The 23,231-nt window shown below is 44.7% G+C and overlaps 1 protein-coding gene across 1 annotated transcript in view; it reads right to left on the reverse strand.

The window, feature by feature from the left end:
- The window catches only part of LOC147724750 (uncharacterized), a 427,049-nt gene that overhangs the window by 40,091 nt on the left and 363,727 nt on the right, over window positions 1-23,231 (reverse strand). Inside the window, exons 22-24 of the mRNA XM_086966280.1 lie at window positions 22,220-22,366; window positions 18,483-18,590; window positions 243-440 (exon numbers count right to left, since the gene is read on the reverse strand). Coding sequence (XP_086822406.1) covers window positions 243-440; window positions 18,483-18,590; window positions 22,220-22,366 — 453 coding nt within the window. The remainder of the gene's footprint in view (window positions 1-242; window positions 441-18,482; window positions 18,591-22,219; window positions 22,367-23,231) is intronic.

The following is a 23,231-nucleotide window of genomic DNA, read 5'->3' on the forward strand; positions in this document are numbered from 1 at the left end:
CCTTCACTGGCTCTGCGTGGTGGTCCTGGGTAGAGAAAATTCACAGTGCCCCCAAGGCCACATAAAAAGCTCTGAGCGTGTCAGCTCCAGTGCTCCTCACTGAAGCTTTAAAAAATGTAGCAACTCAGCTGATGTACTGTTGCTAGAACACTTCTTTTCTTAAAAATAAAAATAAAACCCTGATCTTTCTCTTGAAGGTTGAATCTAGCAAACAATGGCAGCCTGTGTGGTGTTATATGTACCTTGTCGATGACGTTGATCTCTGCTCCCTGCCCCAGAAGAGCTCTCAGCATCTCAATGTGTCCATTTGCTGCGGCCAGGTGCAGGCATGTGCGCCCCCTTCTGTCTTTCAGGTGCAACTGGGACGTTGACTTGCTCAGGAGGAGACCAACAACTGCAGTGTGGCCATTTTGTGCTGCAAGGTGAAGGGGAGTAGAACCCTGAAGGACAAATAATAAGCAAATCACGTGGTGGAAGGTGGTTTATTGATAGGTGCAAGTAGGTACCTACAACTAGTAATAACAATACAATCACAAATAAGGTCCAGTCAAGTTGTCAATAAATGAATCCAGTTTTGTGGTTCAGGAGGGGGGTCTAATACGCTGGCCCCCTAGGTGTGATCCCAGAGGGAGGCAGAGCTCTTAAAGATGAGGACCTTGGTTTTATCGGCATTCAGTTTGAGACACTTGCTCTGCATTCTGTTTTTGAGGTCAGTTGGGCGGCTGAGGTTTTTTTAAAGACATGTTTGACTTCTGCATGTTTACAATGTTACATGCCTCTTTACATTACTTTGATGTAAAAGGAACGACAATGTATTGGGAATCATAAACGGAGTCATACAAATATCGGGCCCTGGGATGCTTCTATGAACTTGGTCCAAGATATGTGACAGGCCTTACTTTTTCATGAAGTTTGGATACTAGATGTAATCATCCTCTCCTGAATAAAAAACTGATTGACTACACCCAAACCAGAATCCTGCCAAGTTCTAAAATAGGTGGAGTGGATATAAGACCCAAGTCTGTACATTCATTTAGCTTTAAAGTATGAAGGCCAGAAAAAACGCTCTGTTTAAAAAAATCTGAAGTCTACTCGAAAGATCCAGAAGCTTTTTGTACCTTTGGGGAGTTTAGAACTTTTGGCAAAAGTGGGGATTTGGGTTCCCGCTTCTTGGATAATTTTATTTATGGAACAATTATCTATACATCTTGAATTAAACAATAAACAAGCTGCAAAATCCAAAAATGCTGCCTAGTAATATGTATGGATATGTGGTAATGCTAAGCCACCCGAATTCATATCTAATTGTAAAACCGAAAGTTTACCTCTGGAGACCTTTTTATTCCAGATAAATGATCTTATCATAGAGTCAAGCCCTTTAAAGGACTAACATTGATCTTGATGGTGATGTTAGAAAAAGAAAATTAATAGCGGTAATATGGACATCTTAATAAGCGCCACTCGACCTATCAGAGTTAACAGGAGACTTGCCAATTTTTCCAATATCTTCTGTATTTTAATACCAATAGCCTTATAATTCAATTTAACGAGCTGGCTGTATTGCCCTGTAACGAAGATCCCAAGATAACGTCTAGGATCAGTTTTAAGAGCCTGCTGTTTTAAATTGCGTGGCAAAAACTCGGTTCCAGTATTAAATTTTATAATCTCTGTTTTTATTGGGTTAATTCTATATACCCAAATTAGTTTGTATTGTCTTAATTCGACCATAGTTTGGTCTATGTTCGACTTTTCGGGGCATAGATATAACATGGCGTCGGCAAATAGCTTTAATTTTGCCATACTTAGAATCGGGGCTTGAATATTCATATTTCCCCTTATTTTAATTGCTAGGGGTTCTATACAAAAGGTAAACAATAAAGGTGATAAGGGGCAGCCTTGCCTGGTCCCCAGATCGATATCCACTGACCCTATTTGATTACCATTAATTACTAGCTGCGCCTGAGCCCGCCGATAGATGTTTTGTAGCATGGAAATAACTTGAACCGGGACATTAAATCTTTGGATCCCAAAAAATAAACCGTCCCAGTTAACTAAATCATAAGCTTTTTCCGCATCTAACATGATGATGCAGGCTGGTGTCTTGTTAACATTAAAATAATCTAGTGCTTGAATTAGGTACCCAGTATTGGATGACATAAACCGTCCCATGAAGCAACCCGTTCGGTCGACATGAATTACTTCTTGAGCCAAAGGGGTAAATCGCAGTGCCCATAGTTTCATCAAGATCTTGTAATCAGCGTTTAAGAGACTAATGGGTCTGTATGAGTTCACATTGTTGGGTTCCTAACCCTTTTTCGTGAAGCTGACTACGATTGCCCTCTTAAACTCTAGTGGAACAGCACATCCAGTTTTTATATGGTTAAATATTTTCTTAAGAAATAGTGTCAGCTCTTTTGTAAAAATGTTATAAAATTCGATGGGTATTCCGTCTCCCCCACAGGCTTGTGCCCCAGCCATGGACTTTATAACTGCCAAAATCTCTAATGTTACTATTTTGTTTTGTAGCTGGGCAGCAGAATTCATAGATACCCTGGGAAGTTCTACTTCTGCAAAATATACATCTATCGCTTCAGGCCTAATGATGTATTTTCTGGTGTATAGTTGTTGGTAATGTTCAACAAAGACCCAGGCAATCTCTGCTCTATCCTGCTATGTTAGACTTAGGGTCTGTTATCTCCAAATACAGGCTGATTCCTGACATGCTTTTGTTGACCAAGCTAGCATTTTCTCCACCATTTGACTATCTTCATAAACCTTTTGTAAATAGGTCTGAGAGCTATTAATTTCCTCGAGAATAAAACGTCTTCTTTGCTTCTTCCCACTGACCCCGTGTTGGAGAATTACGAAATCTGGAGGCACTTTGAAGAGATAACTAGAGTTCTGCAATTTTATCTAAACGTTTTCTCCCCTGTCCTGCAGATACTGCAATCATTTGACCCCGGGCCACGGCTTTAAAACCACCCCAGAGAAAATATCAGCTGTTCCTCCATTCGTGTAAAAGAAATCTAGGATCCAATCCTTAAAACTCTCAAGCCAGAGAGGGTCCTGGAAGAGGAGGTGGTTCATCTGCCACCTGGACCTCCTCCTCCTCCCATCTCCAACTTCTAAAGCGATTTGAACATAGGAGTGATCTGAAAAGGCATTTGCTCCAATTTCTGCAGCAGTGAGTACCAGAGATTGTGATATCAACATAAAATCGATAAGTGAGGCGGTGTGAAATTGACGAGAATAGAAAGTGTATTCCCGAGCAGCCTAATGAATCCTACACCAAGCATCAATTAACTGCAGATCCTGAGTCAAGGCATCAAGAAATTTTTTGTCTTGGGCTTCAACTGTTTCTTATTCCTGTTTGAGGTATCTGCTTTAAAATCTTGTATAAAAAAAAGTCTCCACCTAGAATAATTTGACCAGACACCACAATAAGAAACCTATGTATTGTTAATATTATAGATATATCATCCGTAATAGGCCCATAGTAATTGATAAAATTCAAGATATTCCCATTGATTTTGACCTTACTCCGAATCCATCTAACCTGGGGATTTCGCTTTTCTTGTACAAATTCCCAATCAATTTCTCTAGAAAAATAAATTGCGACCCCCTCTCATCGCGGAGAAGCAAAAAATGCTCTAGAAAACAAGCCCAGGATTTTGGGCCCGATTCACAGAACTAACTTACGAAAAAATCCTTAACTTAATACTTTTGGAATTCACTGAAGCTATTTAGTAGTCTTAAATTAGGATTTTGTCGTAAATTAGGATTTTGTCCGAAATTAGGATTTTGTCTTAAAATAGGATTTTGTCTTAAATTAGGATTTTGTCTTAAATTAGGATTTTGTCTTGTTAAACTAAAACCCTAATTTAAGACAAAATCCAAATTTAGGACAAAATCCTAATTTAAGACAAAATCCTAATGTAAGACTACTGAATGCCTTCTGTGAATACCAAAAGTAGTAAGTTTTTACTATTTTGTCGTAAGTTAGTTCTGTGAATCGGCCCCAAAGAGTTTTGGTAAATTAGATTTTAAGTGGGTTTCTTGCATGAAAAGAATTTGAGGTTTTAATGTAACCAGCCTCCTTACCAACCCGCCATATTTTTGTCTATTCAGTATACCATTGACGTTCAACGATATAATACGACATATATTAATTGTATTCATATTCCCAGTATTGAAAGAAGATCTTAATGTTCCCTTTTTATTCTGTACTTTTCCATCCTGTGTGCTACTGCTTTTTTTAAAATGTATTTCACCCTTCCTCTTTCCCAGCACCCCATGGGCTCCCATCCCATGACCTTGCCCTCCCACTGGAAATGTGGCCTACCCCGCTATCCGCATTTTACCCCCCTTCTAAGCTTCATGGTGACCTGGTATTGCACCATAGGTGACCTGCCCCCCCCCCTCAAATGAAGCTATCCCCCGAACAAAAGCAAAATCATACAGAGAGAGAAGAGAAAAAAAAGAAAAGAAAAGTGGAGAGAAGAGAAGAGAGCAAAGTCGGATTTACTTCACAACTGAGATTACTTTAAGTAATTCCTGGGCCTCCTCAATTCGTGTAAACATGTGAAACTTCCCCTGCACAAGAACTTTAAGTTTGGATTGCTGCGCAATGGAGACTTATACCCCTTGAGGTTTAAAAAGATACAAAAGTTTTACGAACTCCTTGCCCCTTCGTGCAGCCGCTACAGACATGTCTGCAAAAATTCTACATTTAGTCCCATCATTGATATCGAAATGTCTCAGCTGGATTGCCTTAGTCAAAATTTTCTCCTTAATACAGTAGTCCGCAAAGTAGACTAATATTGTGCGGGTGAACTTCTTGTTGAGTAGAAGATGAGCTGGACCGAGATGTGCCCTGGTCAGTGTTAGATCTCTGGAAAACGCAGGGATCACCTTTTGCTTGATAAATGACTCCACCCATTGATGTGTATTGGTTCCTTCACACCCCACCGGGACCCCGACAATCCGCAGGTTTGAACAGCATGAATGGTTTTCGAGTGCTTCAATTTTATTCTCCAAGATTCTTTTATCCTAGTCACACCGCACAGATTGCACACATGGATAAATTGTTAAGAGTCATAGCTTCCAAGAATGAAGATTTGAAAGTGCGCAGCAAGCGCAATAATATACGCGTAATTGGGATTCCGGAATCTACAAATACTAGCAAAATGGAAGAAAATGTGGAGAAAATGCTGCTGTCGGCAATAGGAGCAGAATCTTTTTCAAGCCAATTCCTTGTGGAACGCGTCCACAGATCACTAGGACCGCAACCGCCCCCAGGAACCGATCCAAGACCCATCGTAGCCAGACTGCTAAATTACAGGGACCGTGATGTGGCCTTGCGCGCAGCAAGAAGCAAGCCAACCCTGTCATATGACGGAAATACATTCTTCCATCTATGCGGACTTTATACCCATCGTGCAGGTGCAGGAGGAGAGGCGCAAGTTTCTGGGTGTAAAGAATACGTTGAGGAAGGCGCAAATCGATTACGCGTTGCTCTACCCAGCGCGACTCAGAGTGACGCACCAAGGCAAACAACGTATTTTAACTAATCCGCAACAAGTGGAAGAGTTTCTTAAGCACGTGAAGCGCACGCAGCGACCTGAGGAGAACATATCAGCCTCACAACAATTTGCCTCAACAGGCGCTGAAGAAGACTCGCAATAAACATATCCTTCTCATAGACACTTGAGTATTAACGGGTTTTGTGCGGGGAGTTGGGAGTAGAGGCGGGATCATGCACCAAGTTCAGAATTGCAAGACGCTTGGTTGGGAGCTTGAGCTACACTTATCATATATCGGGCACCCCCTCCCTCTTTAGGGTCCAATGGCTCCATCTCAGAAGGGCTCAACAGAGGAGGGGTTTCTGTGATGCCACCTAGACATGGCCCCCATTGGGTGTCCCCCCTGTAAAGTGCACTGCAAAAGGTTAGAAGGAATTGCAGTGTTGCATTTGGCTATTTTTGTCTTTGTCTTTGTTTGAAATGTGGGGAGGGAGGGAAGGGTGGGAGTCTAATACTGGCAAGATGGGGCTGCTTCAGTGGGAGGAGGGTAGGGGGAAGACATGGGGTTGATGTGTTGCATATGGTTTATGCATCAGGATTGCGCAGGTAGTACAACTGCTAAGTTACTTAACTCGGCTGTAATTGGGCATCAGGAGAGGATTTCCTGTTCATTAGGAGATGTGGTACATGGACGACACAGCATTCACTGGTACATAGGCGATAAGATAACAGACACTGGACAAGATTGCTGAGACTGGGGTGGAGGCCATGAATGTTATAACTTGGAATGTTCGAGGGCAGAGAGATCCCAGAAAGAGGAGACAAATTTGGCATATCTGGACAGGCATGGAACACATATAGCAATGTTGCAGGAAACGCATTTCACTCCACAAATGTCACATCATTTTGCTCACAAATGGGTGGAGCATAGAGTATTCTCCTCCTACTCCTCTTATGCGAGGGGAACAGTGATCCTAATAAAAAAGTGGGTGCAATTCCACCTAGCAGGAGAGAACTCTGACCCACAGGGCCGCTATTGTTTGCTATGGGGAAGACTGGGGACTGTGACTATCACACTAGCCTGTTGTTATGGACCTAATGTGGATGCCCCGGATTTCTACACTTCACTGTGGGGCAAAATATTTGCAGTAGGATCTAGTCACATCATTTGGGGTGGAGATTTTAACGTAACATACAACCCAGGGTTGGATAGATCACATCCTGCCCCGCATCATTACACCAGAGTGCGTGAGGTGATACAAGATACGATCACCACATATCAGCTGTTGGATGCATGGCGCCATGTGCATGCGCAGAGTCGAGAGGGGACACACTTCACGGCATAAGCGGCATCATGGGCAAGATTAGACTATTGGCTTATATCCCATGGGCTGGGCCCTGCGGTAACCACCGTGCGGCATTTGGCCAGGACGTACTCAGATCATGCTCCGGTGGTGCTTACTCTCTCCTGCACTGAATTTGAGGCGCCGCGCAGGACATGGCGAATGTACGCACCTAATTTACTGGACACGGTCTTTCAGGAAGAATTAAGGGAGGAGGTTCAAGATTTTTTTGTATGAAATAAGTGATCGGTGGATGCGGTAGAAACCATATGGGAATCATTTAAGGTCACATTACGTGGATTTTGCATATCAAAAGGGGCGGGGTGCTCAAGGATATAACCAACACGTTGCATGGACTAGAAGCCAAGCTTAGAGCCCTAGAACTGGAGATGGCTGCGGGCCTGTCCCCCCTGCTTAGGCACACTTCCGGGAAACACTCACAGAATATATGGAAACAGCGCAGAGGGAAACACGATTTAGAAGTAAATACTGGACGGCTAGATGTTACGGAGAAGGGGAAAGACCGGGCAAGGCCTTGGCACAATTAGTCAGACAGCCTCGATATTCAGGATATGTCATAGAAATTGAAAACCTTGGTGGGGTGGTGTGTCGAGACACAACAAATATTTTAAACGCTTTCATGCAACATTATACTCAACTCTACTCCTCGCAGTGCGGGGATACTTTGGACCTAGACAGCTACTTGGAGGATGTTTCACTGGGCTGGCTGAGTGACGTGCAAAGTACGTTTCTGTGTGCACCATTCGAATTAGACGAGGTTCGGAAGGCCATCATGGGGATGCAGTCAGGGAAAGCCACAGGGACGGATGGCATACCAATGGAATTCTACAAAACATACATAGATTTAATGGCTCCCATCCTGCGAGAAGTATATGAAGAATCGCTCGAGGTAGGAGTCCTCCCTGCATCTATGCGGGAGGCACTGATCATTTCATTACTCAAACCAGAAAAGACGCCCCAGCATTGTGATTCATATAGGCCATTATCTCTACTCAATTGTGATGCAAAGATCTTAGCTAAGATGGTTGCAAACTGGTTGAACCTACTCATGGAAAATTTAATCCTGCCAGACCAGTCGGGATTTGTCCCGGGAAGAGCCACGTCCCATAACCTAAGGACCCTCCTTGCCATCCTGAATAATGTGTCGCCTGACCTACCCTTAGCCGCAGTTTTTTAGATGTCACTAAGGCATTTGATTCACTCGAATGGGATCACATCCTTGGGATGATGTCGCGCATGGGATTCCCCCCCAACTTTTTCTGTCATGGATCAGACTGCTGTACCAGAGGCCAGTTGCCAGGGTGCACATAAACGGGCGTACGTCTCATACATTTCCAATCACCAGTGGCACCCGACAGGGGTGCCCGCTTTCTCCCCTGCTGTTTGCCATAGCGGTGGAGCCACTGGCGGCTAAATTGAGACAGCATCATAAGGACAAGGCCCTACAATGCAATATGCGTCAAATACCTATATCGTTATATGCCGACGATATCACCCTATACATACGAGACCCACAGCAGAATTTGAATCTGATCCTTAGAGAATTCATAGTGTTCAGAAAATTATCAGGGATTCAGATTAAGTGGGGAAAATCAAGTATATTTCCAATGACGGCTGCTACGACCTCCTTCCCTCTTGACTACCCGTTGGAATGGTGTGAGGATGAGTTGCGCTATCTGGGTATCCGAGTAACGAAGGACAGGGAGGAATTTATGAGGGTAAATTATGGCACTACCATAACCCGTATAATGGAAAGTGTGATTTGCTGGATTACACTGCCTCTCTCCATGGCGGGAAGAGCGTCACTTATTAAAATGGTGATACTCCCCCAGCTGCTCTATCTGTTTTTAAATATTCCATACTTCCAGGGAGCGTTCTTCTTTAAGACACTGAGATCTGAGATGACACAGCTAATTTGGGGTGGTAACCAACCAAGACTACAGTGGAATGTCCTCATACGCCCATATTCACAAGGAGGATTTGTGATCCCGAATTTTGAATTGTATTATATTTGTGCACAGGCTCATTATGCGTGGTTCTGGGTGGCACAGCCACGATACATGCCTCAAGTAGCGGCGGAGCACTGGCTAGCACACCCTGTTCCTATTGAGGGTGCACTGTATGAGGTGACTGGTTCCAGAGAGAATACACATACCACTCACTGTCACATGTACAGTTGCGGCATGGCAGCGAATTGGGAGCATGATGCAAGCCTCCTTCCTGTACGCTCCATTATTACCACTTTCATACCACCAAAACATGCCCCTTCTTCAAGAAACGATATTTCATAAGTTTAGAGAACGCACTAACATTTGCACATGGGGGGATTTATATCAGGAAGGGCACTTTTGAATGGCGGAACACATATTGCAGGGATCACCTCACACCCCACTTGACCTGTTTCTTTACACCCATCTACAGCAGGGTATACGAGCTCTCACATCAGATTTTCCAATGGCACCACTGCATGGGATGCTGCAGAACATGACCCAGGTGCCTTGTCTCGACCATTTATAGAACAGTTTCACACACAGAGAAAGTTACCAGCCACGACTTCCCGGACTCGATGAGTGAGCAGCTAGAGATGGAGATAACGGATGACCACTGGGAGTTCTGCTGTCTACAGACGGAGAGGGTGTCGGCTAGCGGTAGGCTCCGTATTATACACTATAAATTCCTACATAGGATGTACTATACCCCAGCTAGGCTACACAGGTTCCACCTAAGGGACTCGGACAGGTGCGATATATGCCATGCCCCAGGGACAAGTTTTCTGCATGTTGCGTGGGAATGTCCGGGAGTACACGCATATTGGGAGCAGGTGTTTGGCGTCTTGGCATTAATTATTAATGAACAGATCGAACCCACCCCATTGATGGCCCTACTGGGCTATGTTAAACCACTGCAGGCAGTACACCGCAAGTATACTGCCCTTGCTCAATTGAAGGCCAAGTGCCGTTGGGGGAGGGGGCGGGTACCCAAATTTAAAGACTGGATAACTGACTTGGTGACTTGCCAGGAACGCCTCAATGTATATGCTGAACTGTTACCGAGCGCCTCTCGACCCAAAGATATCTGATGTGCTATCTACTGGCACACCCACAAGACCCAGAACAGGCATACATAGCTGCTCCTTGGGGCTAACGGAGAGAGGATTTACATGGGGTAAATAGGCCTCAGAAGGGAAGAGACAACAGATAAGACATGTAGGGCTGATTTGTTCATGGCGGATATGTCGTTAGCTATAAGAAGGGTACTGGAACACTAATGACGAATGCGGGCCCATTGGAATTCAGACAATGCTGAATGTAATGTAAAGATGTAGTTTAAAGATCCCTGATCTTTGCAATGCTATAGTAATAACTGTCCTAACATGTTATAAGATGTTTTAAACTGTTGAAACTATTAGAACCATGAGTGCAAGTGAGACCAATATGTACCAAAGACTGTATGTAAAGATGCCATTGATACCAAGCGTTTAACCTGACAAATTCAATAAAAAGAAGTTTAAAAAAAATAAAGATTCTTTTATCCTGTGCCACTGAGTTTACTTGCTGAAGCATGGCATTCATTTGATCCTCTAGTTGGGCTATCCTCGATTCAGCTTCTTGGATTCTGATGGGGAAGCTCGCAACTGCCTCTTCTATTTTCCCCAAACGGAGGTGAAGTGCCGATAACTCGATTTCTTGCGATTTCTTCATTTCTCAAATCTCTTCTAATAATAAATTCAGCATAATTTTAATATCAATCTGGTGCGTGCTAGCCGTCTCATTTTGGCCAGGAGGCACATATTTTTTACCTTTTCAAAACTGGGGTTGTTTTTTGAAAATAAACTTGTGCATTTTAGTTGGGCACGTCAGAAACCTTATGCCCCAACAGCGGAAGCCACCCTCTTTGGTATAACAAGTTGGAAGGCTACACTACTTAAATCAGAGGGCTATTTTTTTAGCTATTTCAATGTTGGTGGCTCGTTCCTTAATTTTGCAAAACTGGAGATCGCTTGGAGCACTTTTGTATGAAAAATGGCTTAATAAGATGAAGTGTACTAAAAAATTTGACGAAGCTTATGCTAAACGAGTTGGGGCAATTAAAAAATTCTCTCTTGGAAATATTTTGCTGATTCCGAAACTTGAGTTTTGTTTGTTAATGGTTGATGAAAACAATTTGATTTATAAACTTCTTGGATTTTCCTCAACAAGCTGTATAATGATATATATTTTAGGATGATCTCTTCTGAATTGTACTTAAGGAATTTACAGGTAGATTCATCAAGCCGAAATCGGCTCGCAAAGGGCCAGATTCTGAGAATCTGGCCCTTTGCAAGCTCTATTTTTGCATTTGGGATTCATCATCCCAAATGCAAAAATCGCAATTCTAGAAATCGCTAAATTGCGATTAATTGCATTCAAGGAATCTCTATTTCAGCGAAAGACCTATTGTTGTCAATTTCGGGGGAATCTGAGACAGCGTTCGGATACGCGCTTCTGCTGTCTCAGATTTGTCCTCGTGAACGCGCTTTCGTATCTGGCTGCTGGCAGCTTGCTGGAGACAGCTTGAGTGCTTTCGGTTTCGGAGTGCGTGTCTGCTGAAAACTTAAGGTATGTTTAAAAGACACAGCACACATACACGCAGGCAGGCACACACACACACAGGCACAACACACGCAGGCACATACAAGCGCCTCCCCCCACCCCCCCACCACGCAGGGCTTACATACACACACAAACGCGCACACACACCCCCAACCCCGGGCACATGCAGGGCTTCCATCACTGGGGGGGGGCGAGCACCGTGTTCCTCCGTGTCCAGACTCCGCAGCCCGCTCCGTTGTTTCTCCGCCCCTTCCGGACAGTTTGTGCGTGTCACGGCTCTCCTTTCTCCCGGCCGGAAATCCTATTTGCGTGTCAGGCCTCTATTTCACCACGCATTTGCAGCAATGCCGAGCGCTTGTCTTGAGAGTGGTGGCTAGCATGACACAGGGTTATGGTCACCGGCGGTAGATTAGCTCCGGCGGGGAAAGAATATCATTGAAGTCCGGGCCTCCGGGGTTAAGTTAAAGGCCCTGCCCCGGCCCCTGCCTTTCTTGCAGCCTTCTTCTATCCGGGGCCGCGCAGTGGCATTGTACTTACTTGCACGCAGTCAGATGCCCTGTGCCCGTGTCAAAGTTTGCTTAGGGCAGGCCATGGACTCGCATGAAGTAAACAGTAAACTGTGAGTGTGATGTGAACCAGGAGTGATGACTACGAGTCCAAGGCCTGCCTTGAGCCATCATGCCTCTATGTCTGCACGCACATTGCGTTCTGAATATCTCCTAACCCTCCCCAGCCCGTAGATCGCTACTGTCTATGTTAACTGCTCCCTACATCCAACAGCATGAGGAGCAAGACAGCAAGATGTCCTCGAGAGCCGCAGTCTCTGACAAAGTCAATTCTGCAGTAGCACGTCTATAGACTGTGCTCTCCGGACTGTTTGGTAGATCTGTGGCTGACGGCCGACTCTGCAGTGATGTATTATATTCATATCAGCGCCTAAAGGATTCAGAGCGCTATATAACTGAGAAGGGCATTTGCGCTCAGTTTAATGGGACTTTGTTATTTTTAAACAATGCTGTCAGTATCTGTCTACATTAAGTTTAATGCATGTCTTTTTAGTTTTCAGTATTATTTATTTTGTATTCGGTGAAAACATTAAGTTTCAACTAGAATATTTCGATTCCTATTTAGTGTTAAATGTGCACCCACTTATGATTCCTGACAGTTTTCAGCACAATAACAAGCTGTTTTTCCCACAGGACTGCACTGGTATGAAAACATTAGATCATTGCGCAAAGACAAGTGCTCAGTTCTAGTTACTTAAGCAGAACGCCTTAATGTGACTATTCCCCCTCTCCCGGGCCTCCTCCCCCTCCCCCCCCCCCCCACTTGCTGCCTGTGTGAACAGACCCTGGCCTGGCTGCAGGACAGAGGCCTGGGGAGACACTCGGAAAATGAACTGTATCTTCCATTAAGCAAAAAACGAGTCCAGTGCAAACAAAATGTAACATCTGCGTTCATGTATAATAGTACGTTTAATTGAAAAGTATGAGTCAAATCAACATTAATTGTTATGGATGTTTCTTTAGATTCAGTGAACCACCTTTGCAGGGACACTTCCAGAGGGTACATGTCAGGACGCTTCAAAACTGTGCTCCCTTCCTTAATTTCCGTCAGATTTCTTTTGAATTGCACATCTCATATTTGTAAAAGTACATTACTATATCGTAATTAATTTTGGATTATGTACATTAGGCCTCTTCCTTGTTCCATGTGAACGCACTTAAATTGGATTTAGATGCGCAGCTGCTCTTCGTACAAGTATAAAATGTATTTTGTTATTTAAAAGATGTGACTTCACACCGACAAATGGATTTACTCACTAGTACACTTATGAGAACATGCTGTCATTTGAAGTGTGTAAATATCTACACACAGTGGAAAGGAGTAGGTGATGTGATGCCTTGAAAGTAGGCAATAAAATATGCACAGCGCTACAAAGTGAGACAGCAATTGCATTAAGCGCTATATGAAAAGAGCATGTTACATTGATAGGCTGATGGTCTGTCTCTGACGGAAGGAAACGGTGCTCCCAATCTGCTACTGAAATGAACACAGCCTCTGCCAACTCCCAGGGAATTCTGCCTCCATTAGCCAGGGATACCCGTGTCAACGCACCGTCCTCATATGCGGTGCACAGACGGGCTGCCGGGGGGGGGGGGGGGGAGGGGGGCGGGGGGGAGAGGGGGGGGGATGGACCAAGGTTGGTGCGACCAAAGCTTATTAGCTGCAGTCACACCTGATCCCGTGCAGAGAGAGGCCCGTCGGAGCTCCGAGCGCAAACAGAGGCAGAGACTGCGCCTGAGCACGCCCGCGAGGCAGGCCCCAATATCGTGGGCGAATATTCTCATAAAAAATAATAAGATGACATTTTATTCAACACCAGCGACGGGCAGGCTGCATATAAATCTCTGAGGGATTACTTGCACGGCAAGGAATCCAGTGTACATTCAGCCCTTGGTCTCTTTAGCTGCAAGGATGGAGTCGTGTCCATTCAGTGTGTGGCCTCTCTGCTGGAAAGATGAGGCCACCCTTGCTCCGTGCACAATCCGTTACTAGCCTCTGCATACAGTGTGCAAGGCCTTTCAGTCCTTGGCCTTTGTTGAATATGATGCCCTATGCAGGCGAAAGGAGTTCAGTCTGCTTGTTTTTTTTTTTTTATTCTTTGAGTCCGTTGTCCACTCCTGCCGCAAACTATGCTTCTGCATCCTCTGTTGTTCTCGTGTCTGTTTCCGCGCGCACACACGCGCATCTGTCTGTATGTGTACGCTTGGTTGCACGTGTATTTTATTGCTTATTTCACAACCCAGTGTTCAAATCATCCCTTCACACGTTCACTCCCATTAAGAGTGCACGATTCAACCCCCATTCACACGCAATCGCATTCGTACGTTTATCACTTGAGCTATGAATGTGATAGTCTGCGGAAGCTACCGTTTAAGCAGCCAGGTGCAGGCAGAACAGGATCATAATAGGTTCCCAGTACCATTTCCTACTTGCTGTGACAAATCACACTTTTAGTCAAAATGTAGGGAAACCACAGAACGGGGCTCCAGCAGGTCAGGCATCCTTATATGTTTGAGAATCATTTCAGTCAGCCCAGTTCCGGGGGAATATTGTCCTGAATATTACTTTCATAATGGGGACATCCTAAAGACATGAGTGTATTGCCCACGGTAACCGCAGGAGGGTTCCACAGTGCCTTGATATTAAGAACCTTCATTGAACCCACTCTGCCATTTGGGAATGAATGTACCTGTGCTACGCCAGGGTTGCACCAGAAATTGCTTGAATTATCCAGGTGGTTGTTCACGTCTGAGACATAAGGGATGAGAACATCCCCTGATGCTGTCCACCCTCACACACCACACCCTCACACACACTGCACCCTCACACACACCGCACCCTCACACACCGCACCCTCACACACCGCACCCTTCACACACCGCACCCCCACACACCGCACCTTCACACACCGCACCTTCACACACTGCAACCTCACACACACTGCACACTCACACACACCGCACCCTCACACACACCGCACCCTCACACACACCGCACCCTCGCACACACACCGCACCCTCGCACACACACCGCACCCTCACACACCGTACCCTCACACACTGCACCCTCACACACTGAACCCTCACACACTGCACACACTGCACCCTCACACACTGCACCCACACACACCCACACACACACTGCACACACCCACACCCATACACTGTACCCACACACACACCACACCCACACACACACCGCACCCACACACACACCACACCCACACACCCACTCTGCACCCTCACACACACACACTCTGCACCCTCACACACTCTGCACCCTCACACACAGCTTATCTGTTATTTTCTTCATTCATTGGAAAGTTTACTCCCTTTAAGATCTGAGCACAGCTGCCTGGTCCTGTGTATGGCTAATAGATCATGTCTGTAGCCACACTGCACCCTCACACACACCGCACCCTCACACCCCCCCCTAACACACCGCAACCTTACACACACTGCACCCTCACACACACGCACCCTCACAGACACTGCACCCTCACACACCACACCCTCGCACACACTGTTCCCTCACGCACACACTGCACCCTCACACACACACTGCACCTTCACACACCACAGCCTCACATACCACACCCTCACACACCGCACCCTCACACACACTGAACCCGCACACACTGCACACTCACACACCACACACACACACACACACCACACCCACAAACACCGCGCACACACACCGCACCCACACACACACCGCACCCACACAGACCGCACCCACACACACCAGACCCACACACAGCTTATTTGTTATTTTCTTCATTCATTGGAAAGTTTGCTCCCTTTAAGATCCGAGCACAGCTGCCTGGTCCTGTTTATGGCTGATGGATCATGTCTGTAGCCACACTGCACCCTCACACACACTGCACCCTCACACACACTGCACCCTCACACCACACCCTCACACACCGCACCCTCACACACACTGCACCCTCACACACACTGCACCCTCACACACCGCACCCTCACACACCGCACCCTCACACACCGCCCCCCCACACACACCACACCCTCACACACACCGCACCCTCACACACACCGCACCCTCACACACCACCCCCACACACACCGCACCCACACACACCGCACCCACACACACACCGCACCCTCACACACCGCACCCATACACACACACTGCAACCTCACACACACTGCACCCTCACACACACTACCCCCTCACACGCCACACCCTCACACCCCACACCCCACACCCTCACACACCGCACCCTCACACACCGCACCCACACACACACTGCACCCGCACACACACACTGCACCTACACACACACACTGCACCCGCACACACTCTGCACCCGCACATACACTGCACCCGCACACACACTGCACCCTCACACACACTGCACCCTCACACACACTGCACCCTCACACACACCGCACCCTCACACATACCACACCCTCACATACACTGCACCCTCACACACTGCACCCTCACACACTGCACCCTCACACACACTGCACCCTCACACACTGCACCCTCACACACTGCACCCTCACACACTGCACCCTCACACACTGTGCCTTCACACCCCGCACCCTCACACCCCGCACCCTCACACAACGCACCCTCACACACCGCACCCTAACACACCGCACACTCACACACCGCACACTCACACAATGCACCCTCATACACTGCACCCTCACACACACACTGCACCCTCACACACACTGCACCCACACACACACTGCACCTGCACACACACACTGCACCTGCACACACACTGCATCCGCACACACACTGCACCCTCACACACTGCACACTCTGCACCCTCACACACTCTGCACCCTCACACACTCTGCAATGGAACATACACTCCAAATACCACTCAGTGCCACATAATTATATGCACCATAATTGAACACCTCATACTTACACTCTACTCAATGCAACATAAATACACTTTATCTATCTGTCTATCTATCTATCGCCCTCACTCTATCTATCTGTCTATCTATCGCACTCACTCTATCGCCCTCACTCTATCTATCTATCTATTGCCCTCCCTCTATCTATCGCCCTCCCTCTATCTATCTATTGCCCTCCCTCTATCTATCGCCCTCCCTCTATCTATCTATCGCACGTACTCTATCTATCACACTCACTCTATCTAGCTATCGCATCACTACAGCATCACTCAGCACCACCACAGCATCACTCAGGGGCACCACAACATCACTATGCGCTACCACAGCATCACTGAACGCTACAACATCACTCGTCACCACCACAACATCACTTAGCGCCACCACAGCATCATATGTGCAACCATTCAACAACAACTGGTTCAAATATGTTCTCTCAATGTTTCAAGCTTTATTACAAATGTCACAAAAAGATGTTAATATTTCACTTCTGTTCTTGGATTTCCGTTACAATAAAATACAATGAACATAATCTTTAAATATTTACAAAAGCTATTGCCATTATAAATTACAATAACTTTTATTTCAGTATTAATTCTTAAAAACATTAAAAGCCATTTTTATTTGTAATATCAATACATCTAGGTCACGTAAATACAACACATATTGCATTACAAATGTTATAGGTGTCACATTTGCGAAAGTTAAAACTATTGGCATTGTAAATGACAAAGTTATTAATTTCGCTATTTTCAAAACCAACACATAAATAAAAAAATTTGTCATTTACAGTACCAATAGCTCAAACTTTCCTAATGCGAGACCTATTGTATTGCAAATGCTTGTTCTAAGTTGTATGTTACACAAACACACATGTCCTTTGGACATGTGTGTGTGCAACACCAGTGTACATTACCATTTCAGGGGTGCTACATGGTGTCCTTTGGACACCCTGGCACCCTTGAAATTGCTTCTTTATTTGCGATTCTCTAATTGCTAATCGCAAATAAGGAATGCCTCCCCATTCATTCCTATGGGCCTTAAGGCCCATAGGAATGAATGGGAAAGCCATTCCTTATTTGCGATTAGCAATTAGCGAATCGCAAATAAGGAAGCAGTAGAAATCGCATAAAATATTGCGATTTCTACAGGCATCCCGTTTCGGGAGTCTTTAATAGCGAATCCATAAAATTTGCTATTAAGGACTCGCAAAACATGACCATGATGAATCTGGGGGTTAATTTATTGACTCGTATTTACTTTATTTTTAATATGTAAATCATGGATTGTCTTTCCTGGAAGCCCTGCTCAATAAAAAATTAAATAAATAAAAAGTCTGATTACTAGATACAGGAATATGCCGCACCAGGAGTTACATGAGTCTTTCTCCACTCTACACGTCTTACTTGACTGTGGTACTGTCAAGGTAGAACCATCAGAGAAGGAACATTTCACCTAATATCGTTTCACTTTCAATGCACAAGATCACTCACACAGACAAAGGGGAAACACAATACACCAAAGATCTCTTACCTGCATGTTGGTTGGAGTATCTGCCTGCACTCCAGGGTAGTTGAGCAGAAGTCGAACCAAGCTCTCATGTCCTGACTGGGCTGCTAAATGCAGGGGAGTATAACCCGACTACAGGAAAGAAAAAGTCGAAGTCAAGATTTCGCAGTGCTAAGAAATACTGTGACTTCTATTTGCACCAAACTCTGACAGCCCAGTTCATGAAAATCAAGTGGTAACTGGTCTTCAGCTGATGCTCTCTGTGGTCAAGTCTGAATTTAATGCTACATGAGAAAGGAATACGTAAAATAAATAGAAAAAAATGGAGTGAAATCAGTTGTTCCCCAATAAAGCACTTTAATTATTTCCATAAGTTTGGAACGGGTAAAGAAAATGATGGCGTTGTTTTAGGTTGGAACTTATCAGGGTTCGGCCGTTCTCCCCCGTGTTCTGCTGGTCAACTTGAATAGACGTATATATAAGGGGAATCCTTGATATTTTGAGGTCAGAACAAACAAATGCGCCATATCACACCACAGGGACTGCGAATTGGTGAGGTCAATAGAGAATATTACGAAGACTTATTTTGTGGTGGTATGGTAACAACCCCAACTGCCTAAGGGACACATTATTTGTTTGAAAGACATTTCGCCGTTCGCCTTGACAAAGTCTAAGGGAAGACGAAACACGTGTTGGCAGTTTTTTGTTGTATCATCAAGGACCAATAAAAAAATCACCTCTTTAAAGAAAATCCAGTGATGTGGACTCTGCTTTTTGAAAACATTTCAAGGATTTGGACAGTTCAGTATTTATTTATTTATTTATTTTTAGAGTTTTCTATAGCGCGAACTTGAACCGATTAGGTTATCAGAGCGCTTTACATAGCACCAGTTCCGTTACATGTTATCACAGCAGTTTACATAGAATCAGTTACGTTGCACATTTCAGGATCTTGAACCGATTAGGTTATCAGAGCGCTTTACATAAGACAGCATTCGATGTCCAGTGCCCTCCTCCGCCGTGTAGCGGGGGACCACTTCCAGCCCTCCGAAGTCGTCGAGCTGTCGGGACTAGGCTCCTGGAATTTCAGCTGCCCCTTTACAAGGCACTTTACCTAAAATCAGTTACGTTACACATTTCAGGAACACCTTTCTTTTTGCTCTAGTGGATAGGGTTATCTCTTCACACGGTGGAAGGGGTACACCTGGTTATATTCCAACAGTTCCACAGGCGATTAGTCGTAAAAGCTATAATTCTAACACAGGGAGGAGATACACTAAATACGAAGAAGACAGAAGTTATTCATTGGCGCATTATACATAAATAATTTTAAAGAACAATGGTTCGAGGTAGGCCTTATGAGGTCCTTAAAAGAGAATAGAACAAAAGCGAGTATTTAATAAGTCGCTAGGGAGCAGTGGTAGTAGGTACAGGTAAGAGTTTTTTTTATTTTACTCTTTTTTCTTAACGATATACATAAATATTTATACTGTATTGCAGGTGCTCAAGTGAATAGTACGGTGCAGGACGTGACATAAGTGATCAAAGTGAACGAACTGTCACACAACAACAAGGATAAAAACACACAACAATTATATACAATAGAACAAGTGAAATTCCTTGGGTAGGTCGACGGCGTTTCGATCTATATAGCTTTAGATCATCATCAGGACAGTTGAGCCTCCTGAAACTTGCCGATGAAATTGGGCAAGGATGGTTATTCGTACAGTACAGCTGATTGGATGTCGCTGTTTTCCAAAGAGTATTGTAGTTATTGGGTTCGGGTCTTCCAATGGGGAGATTCAAGTAGCGCTCATTCACTTCTATGTAGGCAAGGGTCCTACTTGAATTAGAATGGTTTAACCAAGTTAAAGCACAATTAGTGTGGGAGGGGGTTCCAAGAGCGCATTCGTCGCTATGGCACTATGAAGATATTGGCGCCTGAAATGAATCGTGGCAGTTCGGCGTGGCAAGAAAAGGGGGTCCGAGTACCTCGCAACTGCGAAAGAGGTACTCGGACCCCCTTTTCTTGCCACGCCGAACTGCCACGATTCATTTCAGGCGCCAATATCTTCATAGTGCCATAGCGACGAATGCGCTCTTGGAACCCCCTCCCACACTAATTGTGCTTTAACTTGGTTAAACCATTCTAATTCAAGTAGGACCCTTGCCTACATAGAAGTGAATGAGCGCTACTTGAATCTCCCCATTGGAAGACCCAAACCCAATAACTACAATACTCTTTGGAAAACAGCGACATCCAATCAGCTGTACTGTACGAATAACCATCCTTGCCCAATTTCATCGGCAAGTTTCAGGAGGCTCAACTGTCCTGATGATGATCTAAAGCTATATAGATCGAAACGCCGTCGACCTACCCAAGGAATTTCACTTGTTCTATTGTATATAATTGTTGTGTGTTTTTATCCTTGTTGTTGTGTGACAGTTCGTTCACTTTGATCACTTATGTCACGTCCTGCACCGTACTATTCACTTGAGCACCTGCAATACAGTATAAATATTTATGTATATCGTTAAGAAAAAAGAGTAAAATAAAAAAAACTCTTACCTGTACCTACTACCACTGCTCCCTAGCGACTTATTAAATACTCACTTTTGTTCTATTCTCTTTTAAGGACCTCATAAGGCCTACCTCGAACCATTGTTCTTTAAAATTATCTCTCTACCCCAGGTTCTACTGTATGGGGTTCCCTTGTGTATAACAAGCATTATACATAAAGCCAGTAAATCTGTCCTATACATAGTTATGGACCTTTGAGACAAATACAAGGGTGTGCTACATATTTCTTTCATTTGTTCCACTTTAATTATCTATCCTGCAGTATAGAGTGTTAATAGAGAAATGAAAACACATCTGTAAACGAGTAGTCAAACAGGTGGTAAAAGAAAATAAATAATTTGCATAATCAACACAATTCTATGCTTCTAGCGGCTAGCAGCTGACACAGGCCATCCCATATACCAGAGAAAAACTGATGCAGAATAACTATCAGCTGCATATAAACTAACTCATGCACCAACCAGCTGGTCCTGGAAGTACCTAAAACAATGAAGGAGAAAACAAAAAACAAGCTTTTTACATCTTCTCCCAAACCATTGAATTCCTCCACCTTCACATCAGAACCTTCAGGAATGAGTTCACCACCCTCTTCTTCTCTATACAGTGTCCAGCCTACTTCAAAAATATATTAACAGACTTTGTATAAATCTTGACTGCAAATATGTGTTAACCCGTAACATTCCTGTCTATCATTCTGTTGCCTTTCCAAAAGTTCAGCCATCGTATAACCCTTAACGCAGTGGCCATAAACATGTAAATCACATTGACTTGCACAACATAAAAACTGAAAAATAGCATAAAAATAAATTAGACAACCATATTAGTTACTCAATGAATCATTGAAACAAATACAAATTTTCACTATGGCCACCCCTATATGAATACAGTCCTCCTTGAGGAGAGGTGTGGCCAGCGGCTAGAAAGGTTGACTCTGGAGCATGGGGCTTACGGTTCGATTGACGGCAGCAGCTCAGCTCAGCTCAGCATCATGTGACTCTGGGCAATAAATCACTTAATCTCCCTGATGGCCCCCAGCGCCTGGATACCCTTAGGTGTAATAAGTTCACACTTTACAAATGTGGAATTATTATTATTATGATAAAAGTGTATTCTTGGGATCAGAGTGCAGTAATTATGCTTCAATTCGGCAGTGCAGGTGGTTTGCACCCGTTTGTTTTACCTCACTCCCCTGCTCCTTGATCAACAGCATTTCAGAGGTGGGCTTCGGAGGTTCACTACACATTGTCGCGGGCACTTTGGTGAGAATTTCACGGACAAAGTCCATCTGTCCACAATGGGCTGCTACATGGAGGGCCGTGAAACCAGTCTATGCAGAGAGAAAGAAGCAAAATATGTGGATTAACAGAAAATATGAATGTTATTGTTCTCTTGAGGAAAAATGCTGGTTTGATGCATGGACTTTCAAGAAGAATCTGTTTCATAAGGACATGGGGTCATGGCACAGGCGCAAACATGAATTTGATTTGTGAAATTAAGTTGCAAATCTGCACATAAAACTACACTGCTTTACTTGGATTTCCTGAGACCAATCACATTGTTATGGTTGTTCATCCTGGCAGCCTCCTTTTGGAGCTTAGACCAGCAAAAGTAATGTGATTCTGTAACATCACAAAATAAAATGATGGACGGAGTGTTGAAACTTTAAAAACACTCACCCCAGTCACGGATCTGGGTTTAATTCATCGTTATTTTGCTCGCTACGCCACCCCAGTTTGGATCCAGCCATATGAAAAAAAGTCTTCACCCTGCTATCTGTGGGAACAGTCCAGACCGAACTGCCAAGCCAGGTCCTGCCTGGACCGGAAACAAGCATCCTCGGACCGTTTTCAGGGTATTATCCCTCATCAGCCGAGCTGGCATGAATCCAGTGGCGCAATGAGCAAGGGGCCCATGTTTGGGCATACCCTTAGCCACTTAGGGCGCACATAGCAACATCACAAAATAAAATGATCGACAGAGTGTTAAAACTTTTCAAACATGCACACCCAGTCACAGATCTGGGTTTAATCCATCGTAATTTTGCTCGCCACTTCACCCCAGTTTGCACCCAGCCATATGCAAATCAATCTTGATCCTGTTCCCCATGAGAACTGTCCAGCCCGAACTGCCAAGCCAGGTCCTCCCTGGACAGGAAACAAGCATCCTGGGACCTGGCTGGCTAGAGTGAAAGC

This window comes from Lissotriton vulgaris, chromosome 4_1 (genome assembly GCF_964263255.1).
Source record: "Lissotriton vulgaris chromosome 4_1, aLisVul1.2, whole genome shotgun sequence".
Lineage (NCBI taxonomy): Eukaryota > Metazoa > Chordata > Amphibia > Caudata > Salamandridae > Lissotriton > Lissotriton vulgaris.